This window comes from Homalodisca vitripennis, unplaced genomic scaffold, assembly GCF_021130785.1.
Source record: "Homalodisca vitripennis isolate AUS2020 unplaced genomic scaffold, UT_GWSS_2.1 ScUCBcl_1313;HRSCAF=4776, whole genome shotgun sequence".
Taxonomy (NCBI): Eukaryota; Metazoa; Arthropoda; class Insecta; order Hemiptera; family Cicadellidae; genus Homalodisca; species Homalodisca vitripennis.
The window spans coordinates 78,822-102,951 of record NW_025777490.1 but is presented as its reverse complement, the minus strand read 5'-3'; the positions used below and the strand labels follow the sequence as shown (position 1 = coordinate 102,951).

At 33.4% G+C, this 24,130-nt stretch overlaps 1 protein-coding gene across 2 annotated transcripts in view; it reads right to left on the bottom strand.

Annotated features, from left to right (window-relative positions):
• The window catches only part of LOC124371401 (probable 2-oxoglutarate dehydrogenase E1 component DHKTD1 homolog, mitochondrial), a 59,500-nt gene that overhangs the window by 32,061 nt on the left and 3,309 nt on the right, over positions 1 to 24,130 (bottom strand). Inside the window, exons 2-8 of one of the 2 annotated variants that reach the window (XM_046829732.1) lie at positions 7,928 to 8,051; positions 6,936 to 7,104; positions 5,871 to 6,090; positions 5,260 to 5,421; positions 3,136 to 3,209; positions 1,894 to 1,998; positions 1,308 to 1,529 (exon numbers count right to left, since the gene is read on the bottom strand). In XM_046829732.1, the coding sequence (XP_046685688.1) occupies positions 1,308 to 1,529; positions 1,894 to 1,998; positions 3,136 to 3,209; positions 5,260 to 5,421; positions 5,871 to 6,090; positions 6,936 to 7,104; positions 7,928 to 8,051 (1,076 nt within the window). The remainder of the gene's footprint in view (positions 1 to 1,307; positions 1,530 to 1,893; positions 1,999 to 3,135; positions 3,210 to 5,259; positions 5,422 to 5,870; positions 6,091 to 6,935; positions 7,105 to 7,927; positions 8,052 to 24,130) is intronic. The other variant, XM_046829733.1, reaches the window with a different exon arrangement.

The window sequence follows — 24,130 nt, the reverse complement described above, 5'->3', positions numbered from 1 at the left end:
GATATACCACTTGTTACTTTACTACCATTTTCTATGTTATTATTTATTATTCTCCATGCTGCCTTACACTTATTATTACTGGAATCTATATGTTCAGAATTGTACAACATTTTAGCATCGACTATTGCTTGTCTATATTCTCTTTGTAAGGTCTTAATATGTTGCTGAAGCTCATTGCTGGTAGTATCTCCATTCAGTGACTTTAAAAAGAAAAGTCTATCCCTCATGGAAGACAATGCATTGTTGAACCACTTATTTTTTTATTTGTGCTTATAATGTGCTTATATTTTATATTTGTGTTTATAATCCACAAATGATGCATAAAAATTCAAAAAGTTTACAGAACTAAATAGAACGAAAAACTCAAAGTTGTGGGAAAAAGGGTAATTATAGATTAAAGGATAGGCATATTACCAACAATTGAAAAACATTATTTCCTGAAATTAAAAAACCTTAATCCATGAAGGGAAAAAAAATTATTTTATACTTTAATATTTTTTCATAAATTTAAGTGTTCAGATGAAACAACCCTCATAAATTAGAAAGGCTAAGTATGGTTTCGTTTTGTATGAAGCCTTCATAATTTTATTCAATTTTCACAAAATTGTGTTTCAAACAAAAATAATACTATACCAAATAAAATGAAATGTATTAGAGAAAATAAATAAAATTTAGGTTTTATCATATTCACTGCGACACAAGTCTTTTAGAGACTTTAGGACAGTTGGTATAGTAGCAATATGCATGCACCTTAGTCAATTTGATAAACTAAAATACCTCTCTAGCTATATTATACACCTTCATGTGACACAACTCATGTATAAGAAGAACTGATATAGTTGAATGAAATCTGCATCCACTGCATACAATGTGTTAAACTAAGATACTTCTCTATTATATGTTATTAACACTTCACTGTGATACAAGTCATATACAGACTTTAAGACAGCCAGTATAGTAGTAAAGTGTGTCCACCACAGTCAATGTGTTAATCTTGTATTCTTCTTAGCTTTATTTAGTTTTCAAAGTCAAATTACTTTAAGAGAAGATTCAGTAATTCCTCTGAATTCTGCTTCAGCTGTTGAATAAAAGTAATAAACAAATACACCCCTTTCTCATAAACAGTCTGCACCTTGTGGATACAGAAGCATACTTTAAATGATCCTACTACATAGCTTTATCTTTGTAAATGACACGTTATCATTAAATACATTTTGTAATAATGTATTGCAATTGAGTTTTGTTTTGCAAGCAATAAACAAAAAGACAAATTGTTTTCAGTACATGCAATTCCCATAGAAGAGTACCTCAAGAACATCGCCATTAACATGAACAACAGGAGCAGCTATGAGTTTTGCGATGTCGGAGCAGTATGGAGTGCCTCGGCTCCGTTCTGATGGGGTGGTGAAAGCCACCTGATTGTTGACTATCAGATGGACACTCCCACCCACCTCGAAATGAGGAAGTCGACTCATCAGTAGTGTCTCTTGGTTGATACCCTGACCGGCTATTGCACCATCTCCGTGTACCTATAAGCAGCCGTTATCATTAGGTGTATATTTTTAAATTCAATTCAAATAATCTATACTTTAAAACAACACGTAAAATTGTAACAAATTCTCTGAAACCAAGAAATAAAACTCAAACCTAGACTTAAAACAACTTTTTCTATTGAATCAAATAATTGAGTAGGTAATTGATGTTTTCTCAAATAAACTTATCGCAGTGAATAGGCTGCTATGCTTGTATCTTAAATATTTTTTCAAAAATCTACAGTTTTATTTTTTTAGTAAGTGATGCATTTGAAATTGATATCTTATGTGTTACTAAATCTAAGATCTACACTACATAACTAGTTAGTTTTTGATAGGAAATCACTGGTAAGTGACGTACCTGCAGATTAACAACCTTGTCAGACCAACTGCTGATGCCATACTCTCCCTCACCCAGCTCTAAATGTCTACATCTTGTTTTGCCCATGGATACAGGGTTGACTGCCTAGATATACAGACGGACAGTCAATATCTGAACATTACTGAATAAAATCTCCATTTCTCACACAATGTAATCGGCTGCAATGATTTACATCACAGAGATGGACCTAACAGAAGGAACAATCTACATTCTTTCACTAACAAAGATAAAATATCTGATGCAAAACTACACAATACTGGCAGCATCCACAAGTCAAGAGACTGTATTTTTTACACTACAAGTGTTAAAACTTAACATTAAAACATAACAGTTATTATAATAAATCAAATAGAGCAGAATTACACACATTACACTCAGAAAATATTTATAGTAATGTTTAATGGTTATCTGCATTGTTTCAGACACTGATGTGGGCAACATTGAAAGTTCTGTTGTTTAATTGTTCGATTTAGGACTACTTTTTTAGCTTCTATGCTGTCCTTTTAATAAGCATGCACCAATTTCTTCATCAAATAATACAAACACAAAAGTTTGTTCTGTATAAGTAGTTTTATAAGAGTCTTAACAATAATATTGTTCTACAAAAATATTGGAATATACCAATTTTAACCCATTGACTACTCTCTTAAATATAAATGTTTTTATCCTCAGAACCGAATTCATTTTTCAATGGAAACCATTGTGTGGGTGCTTAGGGTCATTAATTAATTAGTCTCAGAGGAGCATCACCATAGGTATGCTTGACTTTTCTGGCAGCACAACAGTTGTCAACATTTGCTCTGCAATATTCAAACTGAATTCTGATAGATGTTTTTTTTTGTTTTTGACTAGTTGTGAACTACATAAGCATTGAATAAAACAACATCAAAAGTACTGTAGTAACTGAAGTAATAAATTGTAATTGTTTGTATAGAATTTGTTGTTTACGATATAAACCTATTGCCCCATTAGGCTCTAATGTAGTATGCATATAATGTGCTAAAAACTAAGCAAATAAAAGTTGAGTGTAAAATTTCAAAAGCGACTCACTTATATAGTACGCTTACGTGTAGGGAGGCCCGGCTACCAGCTGGATTATGTGGAGGGGCTCAAAGTAAAAAGTTTGAGAACTGCTGCATCAGGCAATAAGAGTGGGCCACCCAAGCTTATGAATAAAATTATTGTGAGCTAAATAAGTTATATCTGAGAAACTAGACTCACCTCTAGGTGTGAAGGGTTATGTAGTGAGGTAACCTGGAGCAGTTTCCCATCCACATTTATCTCGGTTGAACAGACTGGTCAACAGAGTACAGAAATATCACATCAATCTGCTACTCCAACAATGACTTTGTTAAATTATTGAGATTACGTATATTCACTCGAATATGTAGCATAGTTTCAAATAAATAACTATAAACGTGATCACGAAGGGGTTGGATGACAAAAAATATTAAACTATTGTTAATTCTTTGGGATTTGCTAACTAAAAGAAATAGATCTAGATTTTTACATGTTTCCACTTCTCATTACCTGACATTAGGCTAGTAATATAAACATACATGTATGAGAGTACTATTAGAACAATGTTCCTTTATTGAACAAAGACTTGGATACTCGAGAAAAAAGTAGAAAAGAAATTAGTAACTTTAAAGAATCAAGTTTTAAGAAAATATTTGGACCTATCAGAGAAGAGGATAAAACATAACAGAGAAATCAGAGAACTGTTCAAATTTCCACATGTTGTGACTGAAGCTTGTTTGGACGATGAGGATGGGTAGGAAACATGAGTAGGAGAGAGGAAGTAGAAGAGGTAAAGGAAAAATGGGGAGGAAACTCATCAGGATGGAGGCCCCATGCCTGTGACCCAAGAAATAATGGAAGGATCAATTAAAAGAGGAACATCAGAAAATGAGCAGGAGTGGAGGAAGACGCTATATGTCAGGAGTGATGGAGACAGTTTGTTGATGAGGTCAAATACCACCTGGGATATCCATGACCATGGGAGTAAGTCAGAAAAGTTAACAGCATGTGGCTGAAATTCTGGTCTAAAGGCTGACTTATGGAACTTAAACTGGCTTATCTGGATTGGAACAATTTTGTAAAATGAGAACATTTGGATCATACAAGATCTTGTACAACTTAACTCACCAACTTCTTTGCACCTTACATCCAGAGGGGTAATATTGGGAGCCATTTGAGGGGTAACCATAAGAGTGCCAGCTATTACTCTCATTGGCTTTTTAGTTGTACCTTGTAATTATGTTATAGATAAGTTTTAATCCACATAGGGATACAGTATGCAGTAATTACATAGAGTAGAGACAGATCTGATCCTTTATACCTTTACAATGGTTTTTGATGATGATTCTGCCCTGATATTTTAAGACATTAGCCCTAATTTTTCTTTACTTAAGTCACCTTTCACAAATATTTAGTTTTTAAGGTATTCAGTTTATATTTATCCATCCTCTCTCTTATTGTATAGAAGCAGGTACCTATTTCCTTTTTTTTAAGGCTTGGGTTTAAGCTACCAGGTTGAAAACTAAATATTTGAATCTAACTACTTTGAATATTAGAGTAATTTCTGTCACTCAGACATCTCTGTGTAGTCATGACATTTCTTGAGTGAATATCAGAAATCTTAACAGTATACACATTAAAAATAATAATAAAAAAACACATAAAAAACATTTCTTCTTACCTAGATGTACCGAAAATAAAGCTAGCCATACAGGGAAAGCATAAGAAGTAATCCATACAGTTTCCTTAGAAGGAATTTGCTCTAAAGAGTATCTAAGCTACTGAGAGATCAACCAAGGCTACTGACATTCTAAGTGAATATTCCTATTCAGTCTCAACAAAAGATATCTTAAAATAGTATTTATTGTCATTCAGATTATGAAAGGGGATTAATTGACATTATCTTACGATACATATATTATGTACTTAACAATATAAATTACTTTTTCTGTTTACTTGCTGTATTTGTATAATGCTCAATATAGAAGGTTCGATTTAATGTTACTGAGACTCTTAGACTACTCCACCAAAACACTCAGTAAGCAACTAACAGATTGGATGAAATACAGCTCATGTGTGAGAAGGTGAAATCTGATATCCTTGTTGTAAAAATATAGTAAATTTCCACAAATAATCAATGCTAACCCGTCGAGTCAACCATTGTTTCTGCTAAGATTAGGTGTAAAATGGCCAGATCAAGTCGGCATGGCAGCTGATGTATTTGCTGTACGATGCTACTAAAGTTATCATGAATTCTAATGAATCATTATCAAAGCATATACTAATAATAAATAATCAAATCTATCCCACAAAATGTGAACTTACTCAAGTGACTTATCACATCTCCAGAAGCTTTAGCCGTGTCTGGAAACTCTGACTTTCCTAACAGTTTTCTGAAAAGTAGCTCTGGTGGAAGATGAAGATGGTTAATCAGTAGATTCAATCTCCCTCTGTGTGGCATCCCAATAATGAGTTCAGTGACTTTTCCTAAAACAAAATTAGACTTAAAACTCAGTTTCAGTGAAAAAATTCTTCAGTAATGAATCTAAAAACAAAGACATATTGAAATGTATGTATATGGTGGTGATGGCTAGAAGTTAACAGTTAAAATAGTCTCAAGAAGAGTATTTTTAAAAGGTATTATTAAACCATAACAAATTAGGTTGAAAAACAAACAAAACTTTATTTATCCCTTAATGATTTTACTATAGTTTAACATAACTCTCATTTTAAGTAAACATATACTCTCATAAAGTAATACTGTAATTACTTTATGAGAACATTATAATTACAATTTCAAAATGTAAATATTACTGCATTTTTAAGAAATTATCTGCAACATTCAATTTATGTACCAAATACAACCAAGAGAAATACAAAGTTTAAAATTAAGAATTTTAAAAATCTGTAGCTAATAACCTTTTTTTATTCATTACCTTGAACACAAGATTTAAAAAACTGGAGGAAGAATGCAACTAGGGACTCTGCACCTTCTGCACCATATCGCTTCAAGGATACAAATTTTTTTGCCATGAAATGATCAAACGCTTGACACTTCAACATTTCTAATGCAAGCATTTTTTCAAAGTCTTTGTTTACCGGTTCATTCTTGAGTTCTTCCAGACGATTTGCAAACCATACTCTTTCTTCTTCTTCCTAAAAATAAGAATATTATTGCTGAAAATTATCAAACAGTGTTTTATTGATTACCTTAAAAATTGCATTAAATTACCAATTATTAAGTAAACGTATTTAGAAAACAAAATATACATAAATATGAATCGAAATGCGTAAATTGAAAACAATTCGACATTCGATACAGAAAAATTAATTGTAAAATGTAAGTTTAAAACAAAGACATGATTATATATTAGCTAAATAAATGTTAGTACACTATGGACACAATTATCTGATGTTGTTAAGATCAAGTTGATTTTGGACAATTGAAATGTAGATGAAGCGAATCATCATTAAAAACTTGCTTCCAGTTTGTATTGATATCTAAAAACTGAGGAGTGGAAACAAGCACGCAGTTACATACATATAGCAGGGATTGTTCACAAACTATAGCACTAGTTGCGGACAGTTTGGACTAGGGTGATGAATTTTCTAGGAGAACCTGGTCGGTTGTTTTCAGCGATTTGTAGAACTACTAAACCTGTAAACTGGCTGGCCTCATTGTATACTTCCAAGGTGCACAAAAGGCACTTGGGCTTAAGCACATAGCAATAAGCCGGCCCTTAGAAGAAAAACAGTACAGGACACCTGTACATCAACCGACTGTAAGGCAATAGCTCATTCCAAAACTTTTAGATAACCATTCCCGTTTAACTACATTCAGGATAAATTGTATTCCTAGTGTATTATGTGAATCTACATAAATTACATAATTATAATGTTCTTGACTATGATTCTTTCGACAATTATTCAAGGCAAAAAAATATAGAATTAGCTAACATTACAGTGTAATTCTAATTATAGATTTTTAAATGTTTACACACTTGCAAGTATTCAAATTCGCCACCAATACTTCCACAGTAGACTTGATTAAGAAACTCAATAGCTTCAGATAAACTTCCTTTTCTTTGTGTAGTGGAAAGAAGTCCTTCAAAACTGTAAGTTCTATCATTTGTTAACCCATATCTTGAAGGATCCAGTTCAGGCACTTCCCTAAAAATGAATTAGATGGATGGTATTCATTTAATCTGTAAGATATTTAAGTACCATGTAAAAGTACCATGTACAGCTACATTTGGAATCCTTAAACAGATTACATAGAATTGTAGATCTTTAAGACAGTTATTACAGTGTTTTTCTAGAGAAGATCCCTGACAGAGCTGGGTCCCAGCTACCTTTTTCACATGCTACACATTCTACTTTTAAACGTCTACCACATTAATAAATACACCTACATTAACTCGGAAATCATTTTTTACTGTTTGAGTAGTATTCACTTATGTATTCAAGTAAATGAAAAATATTTCGAGAATTATTATAGATTGTGGTAACAAAAAATATAGAGAAAACCAATGTTTTCACTTTAAATTTTAAGCTTTCTCCACTTGAAATAATCATTACTCAAAAAGTAAAGACGGTAAAATGAAAATTCTTAAAACAAATTTGTTGTATGCCTCGTAAAAAACAACATACAAAAATAGAGTTCTAAGTTAATAACTTTAAAAATGTAAATATTAAAATGATTTACGTGAATTTCTATAACAAAACAAATCGTACCAAAAAGTATTGGGATAAAGTAGATAACTACCATTTTAGACTTACATTCACAGCTGTTTTTCTATAAAATAAAATTAAAATTATTCAAACAGGTTGTTCCCTTTAATTTAATTTAATGAGACTACTGCAGTTAAGATTTATCTTTGGTTAGAAACTATCTCATCCGTGATGCCACAAATACACATTGACTCATACTGTTAAGCCAAAATACAATGAATTCATCTAACAAATGTAATGTAATAATGAGTCAGTTGCTTACCTTGGTTTTCTTGTAAAATCAACTGGATTGATATCTGCTCGCTTATGGCCATGTTCTCTATATGCACTAATTAATTGGTAAAGTTGACTCTCTTTGCATCTAGCTTTAATTATTTCTGAACTTACTGTAAAGTAAAAATTATTATAAACACAAGATAATTAATATTCTCAATTAATAATAAAACATTAAAGCTAAAGGATCCCATACCCAACCCAATTGTTTTAATTCACTTTATATGAATCTTGACTCTAAAGTTCATTTGTCCTGATCTCCTTTATCATTGCACTCTGTTTTGTGCTGCCGTCATACAACAGTTTATTTTAACTTGTAATAAAATATTCTATTCTCTATAATATTTTTATCGTTCAATGATTATATTTTTTTAATATGCCTCACATACAAGTAAATAATAAATGTTTTATACATCACTTTATTGACAGTGTGATAATCTTTCTTGGAAAAACCCACTAATGTGTTGGAGTACTAACAGAAAAATGAAATAGGGATTTTAAAACAAGAATAAATATACAAATAATTTGTATAAATAATAAATATACTACAATTATTGTAGTTTTATGTAAGTTAATTAATATTATAAATAATGTCAGCATACAATTTAAAGAGAATTGTTGAAATTCGATAAATGCCAATAAATGTTCTTCCACAGCAGAGGGGCTGAATTATATCAGCCCACAAGTGCCAGAAGCGAATCACACACAATAATTCAGTCTGGGAAAGTTTATATCTCTACTTGCTTTATAATGAAATAAAACGTACCAGTAAAGCAATAGGGGTAGGTATTAAGAATTTTTCCATCAATCATGAACTCAACAAGTAACAACATTTTCCATATAATTTTAGTTATATTTCTAGCTCATAGAAGTTGAATATTTTACAAAATTCTTAACTGCACTGAAGTTGATTACTCTGAGAAATAAACTAAGATTCTAGGAAATAGTTCTACAACTTACAAAATACATTAATTGTGGCTTGTGCTAACTAACTAGCTATTCCACAGTCACAAGACTAATCCCATCTTAATTTCCAATATTTGTAATCAAAAACATCAATACATAAGTACTTAATCAAATACTATTCGCTCCTAGGGGAGATTCATTCAATAAGATATTTTTTATTAGTTATTAGGATATCAACTGTATTGTTTGTCATATGAATCTCAAATTTCCATCCAACTAGAACTGAAAGAAACATTACCAGCTGAGTCACTGATCTAAGAGACAGTTTACAGATCTTTAACTGACTTATACCAGCTCTCCCACCAGCTTTACCACAGACCAGTGACCGTTGTATTAGTGGACACTTAATAGACCACAAATATCCCTTCCACGATTCCAAAGTCAACTCTAAGTCCAAGAGAAGTGCTAAAGAACACGTAGCAATACTGACTTGATGTCTTGGTTGTGCAGAGAGATTACTCACGTATCGCTTTGGCCGGGCCTGAATACATTGTGATTGTGACTTGTAGCACTTATAGGGTTCATACCGGAAGGCATAATAAAGGGATAGCCGTAAGCATCCCAGTTATCACTCTCATTGCCATGTACAGTTGAATAAAATAGTTAAGTTTAAATCACAAATCAAGATCAAAGCTAAATCTTGATGTCTACTCTCGGATCACAAACTAATATAGTTCCAATAACAGGAATTATATTAAAATTTAGCTTGTTCATTTCTGCGTTTCTACACATATACCTTTTTACTAACTATAACTTTTAGTTTTTAAATCAATGAAAACGAGAAAAATACTGGTTTTTGGCACTTTTCAACTAAACTGCAACTTTGAACATTTATAACTCGGAAACTTGTGATTCGATAATGATCAAATGTTTATACAAGATATATGCAAAGTGTACTGTAATTGAGTATGTAGTTTTTTAGAATTTTAGAACAAAATATAATTTTAGGACCTTTATGGGAATACATTTTTTATCCCAATACTATTGGTCTTAACTTTGATTCTTGACTGGATGATCCTCAAAATTCGGTATTGGTCACATCATGGAGCTCTTAGTCATTGAGCATGTTATTTCGTAAAACACTATTACAAATGTTAAAACTTTTAACACAGATAAAATTGAGCAGATTTTTAAAATTTACCGCAACCAGTAACTGCTTGTTTTAACGTGCAAATCATCACAATGCCCAGGGTGTTGCCTTGTAATGATAACAAACGAAAACAAAATAACACAGTTCAGAACTGCTTAGAGCTTGGTAACATACTAACTACTGTGACAATTGATTATATCGGGACTACTGCAAAAGATACTTTGTACCGGGTATGTAACTATACAAAACCTGAAACGTACCAGTAGCGAGAAACCTGATTTAAATAAACAAAGCAAAACCTTTAAACACTCTGAAACACAAACTGAAAACATAAAATCACCTGTCCACTTTTTTGAGCAAAGCCATAGCCTTCCCCTAATACACAGCTTGGAAAACATGAAAACCCATCAAAACCAAGTTAAGGATACCGTGAAAGCACTTAAGTGCTAAATTCAAAATTACACTGAAAAAACTCAATACAGGCCACTATCCCGCACATATTCTAATAGAAATAGTACAGACCAAACAGCCAAATTAGCGTATCCCTCCAAATGGCCAAAAGTAGAGTACTCAGCCAAAAACAAAATGGAACTCCTGACTTTTATCCATCTAAAGCTCAGAAAAAAATGCTCACCAATATTCTTTCAGTATCTGCACTTCCTGGAGAACAAAAAGAAAATGGTAAGATGCAAAAAACACAAACATTACAGCCTACTATGCCATGAGAACCATCAGTCAACGCAAAACCACGAAACAAGGATGTGAGTATAGAGGAATTCTATACCAATAATATAGATTTCTATATGGAGCTCATGACAAAGAACCACAGTGATCGACTGAACACTGACAACATTGATACTGATACATCATCCACTCCTGTGGTGCTAAACCATCTTCACATATCCAGGCAGCAAATCCTAGTTCAGGCAGATGTTCACCACCATGAATCTTTTTTGGACGACCTTCAAACAAACCAACCTCTCAGCTCTTCTAAATCTATAAATTTTTTAGGCTTTCCTCTGAAAAAAAAATAGAAAGGGATAACCAATAAACTAACCATCTTACATCAAAATATGGATTCACTAGCTTAAAAAATAAACAAACTTGACCATCTTCTTAAAAAAATTAAACCTGATTTAATTATCTTGAGTGAACATAGATTAAAAGAAGACCAGCTCCTGAACACTAGACTACCTGGATATCTGCTGGCTGGGGGCTTCTCCAGAAAAAACTTCAAGAAAGGAGGAGTAGCCATATATACTAATGAAGAGCTAGGGAACTCAACACAAAATGTACAAACCGGTATTAACTCCACTGAACTTAAATATGAACAACATATAAAAAAGTTAATGTCAAAAATAAAGATATCTATATCCTCGGCCTCTACCGACCTCCAGATGGAAATGTGGACTACGCTTTGAATGCTCTTTCTGACACCCTTGACCTTCTACCAATCTGTAAACATCCCATTATAATTATAGAAGATATTAATATTGACAGACTCCCTCAGGTTTCTAACAACTCAAAACAAGAAGAAAAGAAGAAACTTGAAGAAATGTTAACCAGTCATAAACATTGTAAGACTAGAACTTCCAGCAACAAGAGTTGTGCACAATTCTGCATCTTCAATTGATGTAGTGTGCACAAATCTTAACAAAGAAGACATCGGTGTTGAAGTCATCATAACAGGTCTGTCAGACCATACAGCACAATTATGCACTGTAAACCTGTAAACACAGAAGAAAATCTATCCTAGCTCAACCTGTAGACATTTTACTAAAGACAATTTGCATCACCTTAAAAACTTACTCAGCTTTGAATCTTTTGACTACGTATACAATACACATGACGTTGACAAAGCCTATGAGTTCTTTAGTAATGTGTTGTGTAGAACACTCAATGCAGCTTGTCCATATAAAAAAACAAGGGCAAAGAAGAAACAAAAGCATAGAAAGGTGTTTAACGAAGAATCTCATAGGTTAAAAACTGACTATCTGAAGGCTTTGGACAAACAAAATTTACATGGAAGAGACATAGACAAAGTTGAAACTGTTGCAAAAAAAAGGGTGTATGATCTACAGCTTAAGGAACTCAGAAAACAGGCTACATCACATTTCATTGAGCAATCTAGTAATAAGCAAAAAGCCCTATGGCAAGTGATAAATTATGAAAGATGCCAGGACAACAAGACTTCAGACTCCATAGAACTAGAAATTGATGGGAAACTCCAATCAGACCCACTACTTGTTGCAAACCACCTTAATCTCTATTTTACAACAGTAGCTGACAAAACCTTAACAGAAATGGGACTCACACAAACAAGCAAACAACTCAACCAGCTACAGAATCATATACCTGATATATCGTTATGGCTTGGTACCCTGAAAGAAATAGAAGAAGGCATTTCTAACCTCAAACAAAAGCCTTCAGCTGGGGTGGATGACATCTCATCAATCCTTTTGAAAGGCTGTTTAGAGGAACTTGTACCACCTCTGACATCTATTATCAACAAAACTTTCTCCCAAGGCATTTTCCCTAGAGCTCTAAAGTTGGCAAAAGTGTTTCCAAAATTAAAAAAGGATCTCCTACTGACGTCAACAACTACAGACCTATATCCCTTCTCTCTACAGTTTCAAAAGTGATTGAAAAAGTAATTCTAAACCGGCTTATAACACATTTGACCGACCACAATGTCCTAACCACCCAACAACATAGGTTTCTGAAAGGAAGAACAACAATTTCAGCATTGATAGAGCTCACTGAATTCATTATAGATCAGATGGAAGATGGAGCTGCTGTGACTGGCCTTTTTCTGGATTTTACTAAAGCATTTGACTGCCTGGACCATAATATCCTCCTTCAAAAGATGAATGGTATGGGAGTCAGAGGAAATGCAGCCAATAGGTTTACAAGCTACCTGGAGGGAAGAACACAAATGGTAGAAATATATACCAAAAACAACACCTCATATCGTGTAACATCAACACCACTCCCTCTAAGTAGAGGCGTTCCTCAAGGATCTGTCTTGGGGCCGGTACTTTTTATTCTGCTCACCAACGATCTCCCAAACTATCTCCAAGAGCTTAGCCAGGTACTCATGTATGCTGATGATACTGTCCTCCTCATAGCAAATAAACAAGTACAAGAACTAGAAATAGCATCCTTTATCGCTCTAAACACAGCAAAACAATATTGTAATCAGAATGACTTAGTATTAAATGACCAGAAGACGCGACAACTAAACTTTGGAAGAAGAACAGTTGAATTGACAGGACTCCCAGAAGTTGACCTTGATAATAAAGCTAAATACTTGGGAGTAACAATGACAAACTCACCTGGACACCACATACTGATCAACTTTGTTCAAAACTTAACTCCTGCATTTATGTCCTTAAAAGACTAAAGGCTACCTACCAATACTCAGGAGATAACTAGAATTGCCTATTTCGCACTTTTTGAGGCTCATCTCCGATATGGCATAACAGTCTGGGGCAACTCCTCAGCAAACAATGTGCAACGTATCCTGGTAATTAATAAAAAGCAATTAGGATCTTAGCCAACCTCAACCCACTTGACTCCTGCAGAAGTACATTTTAAAGAACTAAAGATACTCACATCAGTATCCCTCTACATCCAGGAAGTTATCCTTTACACTACTAATCAAAATCTAACAAGAACAGGACAGCTCCATTATTACAACACCAGGCATAGAAACAATTTCATTTTGCCGAACCACCGTCTCAGCCTATATGAAGAGAAGCCAAGCTACATGGGACCAAAATTGTTTAACTGCTTTCCTGACTACTTGAAGATCTCCAGACAAAAACATTTTAAGAGGAAACTTCAAGAATGGAGTGGTCCTTTTACTCGATCAAAGAATTCACTGACTTAAAACAACAACATCAAAATTTATAAAATTAAAAACCCCTTTTGTATATTTATATAAAATATGACTTTACTACCATGACGCCATTGTATTTCTCCATGAAATTACAAATAAAGAATTTTTGATTTGATTTGGGTACTTGTCTTCCTAAGAGTACAAGTCTTTGCAAACCGAAAGTACCCGGTACAGATTACTTTTATGATACAGGTACTTTACACCTTTACCGCCATTCCTGGTACAAAATACTTGGCAGTAACAGTAACTCGAACATTTTAGGAGTATGAACTCTGTAACGTATGATTTTAAATAAGTACGAGTAAATTTTGCACTCTGTTACTGAAAGTACCGAGTACAGGTAGAAGCCACAAGAAATAGAAAAAACTACCTCACTTTTGTAGGTGCTGCATGATGGTAAAATATTTAGTGTTTTGAACTAAATTGAATTATATGCACAGTGTTATGTATTTTGTAAACTAAAGTAGTTATAAAGTTTAAAATTATAAGTTGATTATAATTGATTCAAAGCTCCAACATAAATCTTATTTATAGTCCAAAATAAACTAATAGAGGATTGATTTATAGAATAAATGGCTTTTGGGGAGGAACATAACCCATTGTCTCCCCCCTATCGGTGGGCCCCTGCACTTGAGAGGGGTTTACATTTAAATGTTTGAGTTGCACCCAAAATCCCGCAATTTTTGGTGAAAACAACAAATTTTCAGTCACTAAATGAAAATTTCTTTTCTTATTGCACTACTATGCAAAGGATATCTTCTTACATCAATTTTAGAATAAAATAGAGAGGGAGGGGTTCCTGACTTTTTATTCATCCTTTATATTTCCTCTTATTCCAGTTTACCACTTGTACATACATTTCCTCTATATAGAATTGCAATGGTTGAAGAGTATCAATTCCAATTTCCCATTGCGTGATACTATGAGCCTTTGTAAGTCAGATTTGTAATATTTTTCATTAAAATGCTCTAATACTGAGAAGGTATGGGTAGTTTGGAATAAGTATTACATTCAATTCGACTCGGTCTTACTGATCTTCATGCCATGGATAGATCTAATACACCATGGATGTGGTTGAGTTGCCTCTGTGAGATACCTAAGAGCATCGGTCCACCCTTCTAGTTGTGAGTAATGTAAAAAATAATTGAAGATCTCTCGAACAATGTTTAGAAAGTTAACAGCTAATAGACATGAGGTAGCAGCATCATTGATGACTAAATTTAAGGAATAGCTTCCTCGGATGTTGATGGAGTGAATTTGAGTTTTGTGAGCATTTACTCTTCTCAGATGCTTGGACAATACAAAATCAAATTTAGAAATGTATTTAACCAGTTTAAGAAGTTTCAATTATTTTCTTTACAAAACTGTGTCATTGCTACCACAAACGGCCATACCTTGAGTACTCAAATATTATACTATAATTAGAAGACGTTTATAGTTTAATATATATATATATATATATATTTTAAAAATTTCGTACCAGTGGTCAGTTTCTACTTTAATTAATCTCTGATGTTCGTCTACTATGGTTTTATATATCCTACACACAATCTTTGAGAAAGTTTCAGCTATAACTGAATATAATTTATATGTGATGGTGACTTTTCAAGCTTCTCTTTTCTAACCTTGATATGTTTTGCCAATTGACATGTTAAAAAAAATTGTTTCATAGAAAAAAACTCTACAACAAAAGCAAAATATTGTATCCTGAATAGATTAGCCATTTCCTAGTTACTTCCTCACCATTACGTATCTTATAAAGAATAAAGAATGATTTATTTTCTCATTTTCTTACAGGCTACATACATACATCAATACATAACGGTAAATTAATATAATGGAGTTATAATTTCCTAAATCTTGCCAGGTCTGACTGCACCATTACAAAAGACTGGAAATAAAAAATTACTTCTTCAAAATACCTATAAACTAAATTTATAGTTAAAATATAACCTACATCTAAATGCGCTTAGGCCTATACTTTACAATAAATGAGAAAATATAGGGCCTCCAAGGCTAAGCCTGTTTGGAGGTTCCTTATTATATTTTATCACATAAAAAACATCAGCAAACAACTTAATTTAACAATTTAGATCTCTCTTGAGGATATAAATTAATATATTATTTAATCAAAACATAATATAATAATAGTTGTAATCAACCTGCTTATTTGAGTTAGATTAGATTTTTCAAATTATTTGAAAAAATATATATATATATATATATATATATATATATATATATATATATATGGGCCGTGAGGTAAAAAACCAGTTACTATGTCTGAATATATAAAACTGAATTTATATCCTCTAGTTCAAACAACCACCTTCCCAATTTTTTTAAAAATACTAATTTGTTATTTGAGTTTTTTATATTGTTAGGTAATTTATTAAAAATCCACGGTGACATAAAAATGAATGATTTAGTAAAAAAAGTATTGTTTGGTTTTGGAACTCTTATATTTCCTGAATTTCTTAGTTTTAAGCTGTATTCATTTGCTTCTAAGTTGGTAGTATTTATCAAATCATAGTATTGTTTTAATACTTTATATATAAATAACATCTTGATAGGGAAAATCTTAAGCTGATTAAATAATGGTCGTGAGTGTTCAAATATATGACTGTGGGTTATTAATCTGACAAAGTGCTTTTGCTGCATAAGTAATGAGTTTAAATTTGAATCATAAGCACTTCCCCAAAGAAATATGCCGTATTCAATTCGACTTTGTACAAGCGCAAAATATAACATTCTAAGTATTTTTAAATTGCAAATGTTTCTTAAAAAATAAAAAATTCTTATAATATTATTGAGTTTTTTTGTAATTTTCGATATGTGAATTTTCCAATTAAATTCACTATCCATATGAATTCCCAAATATTTTATAATATCCGATTTTTGTATCGTTGAACAATCCATTGTTAAGCAATTATTGATTTGGCTTGATTTTAAAATACAGTCAGCACATCTATAGAAAACAGGTTCAAATATAATGTCATTTTTTTCTGAGACTGAAATTGACATATTTTGTTTTTTCTGTACTTAAAAGCATATGGTTCATTGTGAACCACCACTGAATTATTTCTAGATCTTTGCTCATAGCAACGTGGATATCAGTCCAGCTATCTTTGACATAGCTAAGGGCTGTATCATCAGCAAATGATGTTAGTGTTCCTTGAAATCTGGCATCGCATAGATCATTTAAATATATAATGAAAAGGATTGCTCCCAATACTGACCCTTGGGGCACGCCATATAAGATTTTACCCATTTCACTATATGTGGAGTGCATTCTGACACACTGATACCTATCCCGTAAATAACTTTCAAACCAAGAATAAGCTATTCCTCGAATACCACACCTATAAAGTTTTTTTAACAAAATTGTATGATCTACAGTGTCAAATGCTTTTTTTATGTCTAAGAATAAACCACTTATACATTTACTTGAATTTAGGCCATTGTATACATTTTTGGTAAAATTAAATATAGAGCGCTTTCGGTATTCATATTTTCTCTGAAGCCAAATTGATTTTTACTAAAAAAATCGGTCTTATTTAAAAAATTAACAATTTTCTTTTTCATGAGTTTTTCATAGATTTTTGAGAAACAAGAAAGCAATGAGATTGGGCGATAGCTATTACACGTACTGCTTAGTCCACCTTTATATATAGGAATTACAACGGCTGTTTTTAATTGTGTTGGAAAAATTCCTTTTTGAAAACTAAAATTGATCAAATATGAGAGAATAGTGACTATTTCTGGTGCGACAGTTTTTATAATGTATGAACTAATTTCATCTATATCTGGAGAAGTATTATTTTTCAATAAATTAATTATACCAAGGATTTCTTCCTCACATACAGTTTCTAAAAATATAGTTCTTTGTTGGTGTTTATCTATAAAGTAATTTCTTATGTTTAATTTACAAAAATCAGATGGAACATTATCGGACAATTTTAATCCACTTACTACATTAAGAAAATACTGATTAAATTCATTTGCTACATACTCTGAATCATATTCAAGTTTGCCATTTACATCTAAGACTATGGTTTTGCTATTTTTTGTTCTTTGGTTTGTAATGTCATTCAAAACTTTCCAAGTGTTTTTAGTATTGCCTTCACACCTTTCTAATTTATTTTTATAATAATCATTTTTCAATATCCTAATTTCCTCTAATAACTTATTTCTAAAACGTATATAATGATTTTTCAATTGAATGTTTTGAGGATGATTTTTGACTAATTTGAATAATGAATTTCTTTTTTTAATCTTGTAACAGATTGTATCATTAATCCAAGGTTTTAGTTTCTTGAATTTATTTTTTTGTAATATTGATTCTCTGCTATAACTTATACAATTTTTAAATGTTTTAATAAACGAATCAAAAGCTGACGACGGATCAAGTTTATTGTAAACACAAGACCAATCCTCAGCGGCTAACAGCTGCTTTAGATTCACATAATTGATACGCTGGCCGTCCCGGTGGGGCGGAGGAGGGGGCCGGGTCTCCCCCTCCGCCACCCCACCAAGAGCAATGCATACCAAAGAGTGGTCTGTGATACCAGCGTGTATTGTTGTGACATCGATTGTTACCGAGCGCTTATCATATAAACGCGCATAGACATGATCAATGCATGTTGCTGAATCTACTGTAATTCTTGTAGGTTCATTAACAAGACTTTCTAAACCATTTACTGCCATTAACCTTGGATAATTATCTACAAGATAATGATTTTCCAAAATATTTATGTTAATGTCGCCTACAACTAAAAAACTTTTTTCCTTCTTAAAACCATCTAAAATATTAGTAAACTCTTTAATAAACGAATCTATTGTATATGAATATAATCTATATAGAGCCAAAATACAAAGGTCAAAGTTACATAATTTTAATGATATTTTTAATGCGTCAGCTGTTTGCATTTCTACTATTGTTGAATTTATAACAGTTATTGAATTTTTAACATAAATGATAACGCCACCAGCTCTGTAGGTATCATTACAGTTTGAATATAAAACATAATTTGGTATTTCATAAAAGTTTATTTCTTTACTGTTGATCCATATTTCAGATAAAATAATTATATCGGGAAAAGTATTTCTCTGTTCAATTTCAAGTATAAAAAGATCAAAGTTTTTACGAAGGCTTCTTATGTTTTGATGGATTATTTTTACAGAATGTTGATTAGTCATAATTAAAGATTTTATGTTTATATTTACTTAATACTGAATACAAAATAACTAGTATACTTTATTCATTTTGTAGCAAAGGTGACCTACATAATATAATAATAAAATAAAAAAAAACACTTAATGTATTAACATACAAAAGAAATAGATACTGGTACTGAGTTTAACCTTCATACATAAGCTATTTATTTACATTTACCTTTGGCAGGTCAGCCTGGCAAGTTACATGAATAACTTTAGAAGCCTTCTCTTTTCGTAAAAAGATCCTTCCATCCCGCACACAAACGAACTGATAATTGTTCTCACGCTTAAACTTCCGTGCCTCTGCCATGAGCTTCCTCTTCATCGGTGTCAGGGACTCGTTGATATAGACCGGCTTGTCCATTTCCAGGTTCATGTGCCGCGTCGAGAAGTTACTTTTGACACGTCTTTTTCTTAGCAGCTCTTCTTTATCTAGTCGGCTTACAAACTTCAGCACTATTCCAGGCGGAGGACTGTTGGGCTCGGATCTTTTTCCCAGACGATGGCAGGCATCAATCATTGTAATGGATATATTGAAGTCCAACGCTTTTCCCACCTCCTCTACGACAGACACCACGTCTTCATTTTTTTCCTGTGGGATACCATGGATTTCAACAGTGTTCCTTCTTGAATACTGCTCCTGCTACTCGATGCGTGCTTCCAGAGAACTGATTTTCTCCCTGAGTATTTTATTCTCAGTTACTAGGCCATCAACTATTGCGAGGCATTTTTCCACTTCCTCAGTTTGTATCTTGACGGCTTCTGTACTCTCGTCGATTTTACTGTAGAGTGTTTCATACGACTTATTGAAGTTTTTCTCCATTTCTTTTTGGCTTTCTGCCACTTCAATAATCTTCTTCATAACGTCTTCTATGGTGAGTTTCCCCTCCGTTGCTTGAGACTCGAACCTCATACTCTTTCGCCGTTCTGAAGCACAAGGTTAGCATCTCCACACTAGGTTATCCGCTGTCACACACTCTACATCAGCCTTGCTCATTTTCAGACAACTTGCGTGAAAATCCTTAACACAGTCTTTGCACGACAACCTTATCTGCTTAACCGTAATTGTTTTCAGGCACATCCCACACATAGACATTTAAAAAAATTTAATTATGTGGCAGTCACCAAAATAAAACTCTCCAAAAACCAATAGTATTAACACAGCGCGGCAGGTTGACAATTGATTCACTCGTGAATTTAAGACTCCCAAGAGAGACGTGAGCTCTTATCAGACACAACCTTCCTCAACGAGCGCTGACTCATTACTGTGTGTATCTTTCTTTTAAAGTTTGAACAAGTGGCCTCCTACCCCTTTTTTAATAGAAACATTAGTATTCGTGATTTGTATAGGGCCTCTTTCAACAAATATTTGATACATATCATCCTAACTTACCATTCCCAGATATTAGCTGATAAGGTTATTTAAGTTGTATTAGTTAAAATCTTTTAACAGAATTATTTAAAATATATCTTTTAATAACGTAGCAAAGCCTTTTTTCCTTCCAAAAATATTAAGAATTTCCAAAAGGAATAAAACTAAGTTAAGGCCAATTAATTGTTTTACAATTTTTATTTTACCAATTTAAAGCTGTTAAAAAAAAATTCCTCTTCATCAAACCTTCAATGTTCGCTGGTCACCTAACATAATTAGTTCTATGCCACATATTATGTTTAGTTGATCAGTTGACAAAAGCAGAGGCACCAACATTGTTGGCAACCTCTTCTGTCTCGGCGCCCCATGCAACCGCATGGGCCTCAAACCGGTCCAATTTAGCATTTAATGTTTAATATGAATTAATTGAGTACATTGGTATTTTCCACTATTTTTGGAATCTTTTTTACCAGGTACCTAAAAAAAACTGTATATAATTAGAATCAACAGATTATTTGATTTACTGTGAAAATTACATGTCATTATGACGATCAGTTCTTGTTTTCTCCCACCCAAAAAGCAGCAATGTCAGTAAGAAGGAAATCACTCTGTCACCATCTACTACTAGTTATTATGTGATATAAGTAGATTTAAAATAGGTTATCATAAATATGATACTAGTAGTACCAAAGTTAAAGCGCTCACGTAATCTGAGCTTGAATTCAGGTACTATCTCAAGGGATGTTTTTCCTTTTTCACCAGATGTGCGGAGTGTGTCAAAGTCTGAGGGAAGGCCAGGGGTAATTCCCATCGGTTCTTTTCCAACATCACATCACATGGGATGATTTGGCACGTGATTTGAAGTCGGGGAAGTACCGATCAGAAAAGCCCCTGTCCATCAGAGCAGGCTTCGGTTTTGGCACCTCCCACACTTCTGGCAAAAAAAGAAAAACATTCCTAGAGATAGTACCTAAATTCAATCTCAGATCACGTGTCACTCCTTAACTTTTTAAAATTATAATACATATGTGTGTATTTACCTACTTATATAGCCTAATAACAAACAGTAGATAAGGTAAGAGTGGCCTTCTTCTCGCCAACATCAATTCCAAAAAACAAGAAGCCAGAAAACAAGAATCGATCTATGTAACTTTCACAGTAAGCCAAATAAAGTCTGTTCTTTTCAATAATGTAGTTTTTTAGATCCTCTGTAAGTAAAATCCTTCCAAAAATTAGTCGCCTCCGACCAAAGTAACATTAATTGTGATTGATATAAGACACAATTAAAAAAGGTTCAAGTAGCAAACGTAAAAAAATAGAACAGCTGTATTTTTAATTAGTTATTTAGAAGATTCCCTAATTTAGAAGATTCCCTAATTTACCACAGACAATAGAAAGGAATAATCTAACAGTATAGAAACAGCATTTTATGTGTCAAATAAAACTTAAAATGAGATTGTTAAGAGTTCTACAAACATTTTTGTCAAATAACGGTTTAATGAAAAAGATAGGAACCACCACAAACAAACACACTCGATACTATACATCTTCTCCTGGCCCTAAACTGGATTGATGACCACATGTGAGTGGTATGTACTTTAACATGACATGAATTTAATGTGTTTTAAGTTTGCCATCCTTAAATAAGTCAAAGTCAAAGTCAAAATATCTTTATTACATTATCTTCAAGATAAGTACAGTGTCATAAAGTTTATCTTAAGAGCTAATGCTGTGGTAACATTTTACATTTAGTTACAAATTAGAAGTTCTGTCAAAGAATTCGTTTACAGAATAGAAGGGCCGGTCTTGTAGCCAGATCTTTAGGCGCTGTCCAAAAAGTAGCTTGTCAGTTTTCTTCATTTCTTCTGGCAAGGCGTTCCACATCTTTGCCCCAGAGTAGCTTGTTTTCTTCTCTGTAGAGCTGAGATGGTGTATAGGTAGGCAGTAGTTGTGAGCATGCCTGGTGTTGTGTTGGTGGGTTTGTGATCCATTGCTTGCTAGTTCGGGCATCTTGATATATACGTGTTTTATTGCCTCTAGGATGTACAAATTGTGTACTGTGAGGATCTTTAGCTCCTGGAAGGCTTTTCTACAAGATTCTCTGGATTGTAAGTTGCTCAGAATTCTGATTGCTCTTTTTTGGAGGACAAGGACACGTTGGAGATTTCTTGCTGTAGTACCACCCCAGACAGCAATTCCGTATTGTAGATGTGATTCGAAAAGGGCATGGTAGGCTATTTTAGCTGTTGTCATGTCACATAAAATTTTTATTCGTCTTATCACAAACAGCCCTGTGCTTAATTTGCTGCAAAGAGAGTCTATGTGTTCTGTCCATGATAGTTTGTCATCCAGAGTAACACCAAGATACTTGGTAGCTGTAGCTTCTTCCAGCTCAGGCAGTCTTCCAGTGTGCTCTTTTCGTCTCCCCAGGACTAGTTGCTTGGTTTTGTTTTCATTCACAACAAGGTCATTGTTGTGACAGTATTGAACTGCCATGTTTAGTGCAATATAACTGTCCACTTCCAGTTGTTCTGCCTTTGGTCTGCCAAGAAGTAGTACAGTGTCATCAGCGTACATTAGAGACTTGCAGTAACCTTGCATATGCTTAGGGAAGTCATTCGTGTAAAGGATAAACAGAACAAGCCCCAACACTGATCCTTGAGGGACTCCTCTTGTGATTGGCTTCAGTTTGGATCTAATTGATTTTGATTTGCCATTTGCTGAATGTGTTATTTCCACCAGTTGGCTTCTGTTGGTTAGATAGCTGGAGAACCATGATTTTGCACTTCCCTGTATTCCAAGAGCTGTTAATTTCCTTATGAGATAGTCATGATCCAGGCAGTCGAAGGCTTTGCTGTAGTCTAAGAGGATGGCAGTCGATGTGTTTCCCTCTTCTTCTTGGTCAAGTAGGAATTCCACTAAGCTGATCAGTGCTGTGTTAGTCGATTTCCCAGCCAGAAAGCCATGTTGATGTGGTGTCAAAAGCTGATGGAGTGTCAGGTGGTCAAAGAGTCTAGTCAAGACAATTTTCTCAATTATTTTAGAAAAAGTGGGTATTAATGAGATGGGGCGGTAGTTAGCTGCTTGTGTGGGAGAGTCCTTTTTGAATTTAGGGTATACTTTAACAATTTTTAGTGCCGAAGGGAAGATACCAGAGTTAAAAGACTTATTGGTGATGTCTACCAGAGGGTCCACAAGTTCATTCTCACATATCTTTAGCAATCTAGAGGATATATCATCGTACCCTGCTGAGGATTTAGGCTGCAGTGATTTGATTATTTTGGAAACTTCTTGCCTGCAAGTTTGTGTCAGTATAAGATTTGGAAGGTCTGTTGAGGGGGCTGGTAAAGATTGTTGTTTGTCTATGTTTCCATTTTTCATAATTGTTTCCTCTGCTGTTGTGGTGAAAAAATTATTCAGATAGTCTGCTATTTCTGATGGGTCTGATGTATCCTGTCCATTGATGTCAATTTTGGTCAGCTGATTTATTTCTGTTTTAGTTTTCCTTTCTGAGTTGATTATATGCCAAATGGTTTTTGATTTGTTATCAGCCTCAGCAATTTTAGTTATATTGGTGTCTTGCCTTATTTTTCGGAGCTGTAAGTCATATTCCTTTTTTAAAAGGAATGCTCTCCTCTTATGTTCC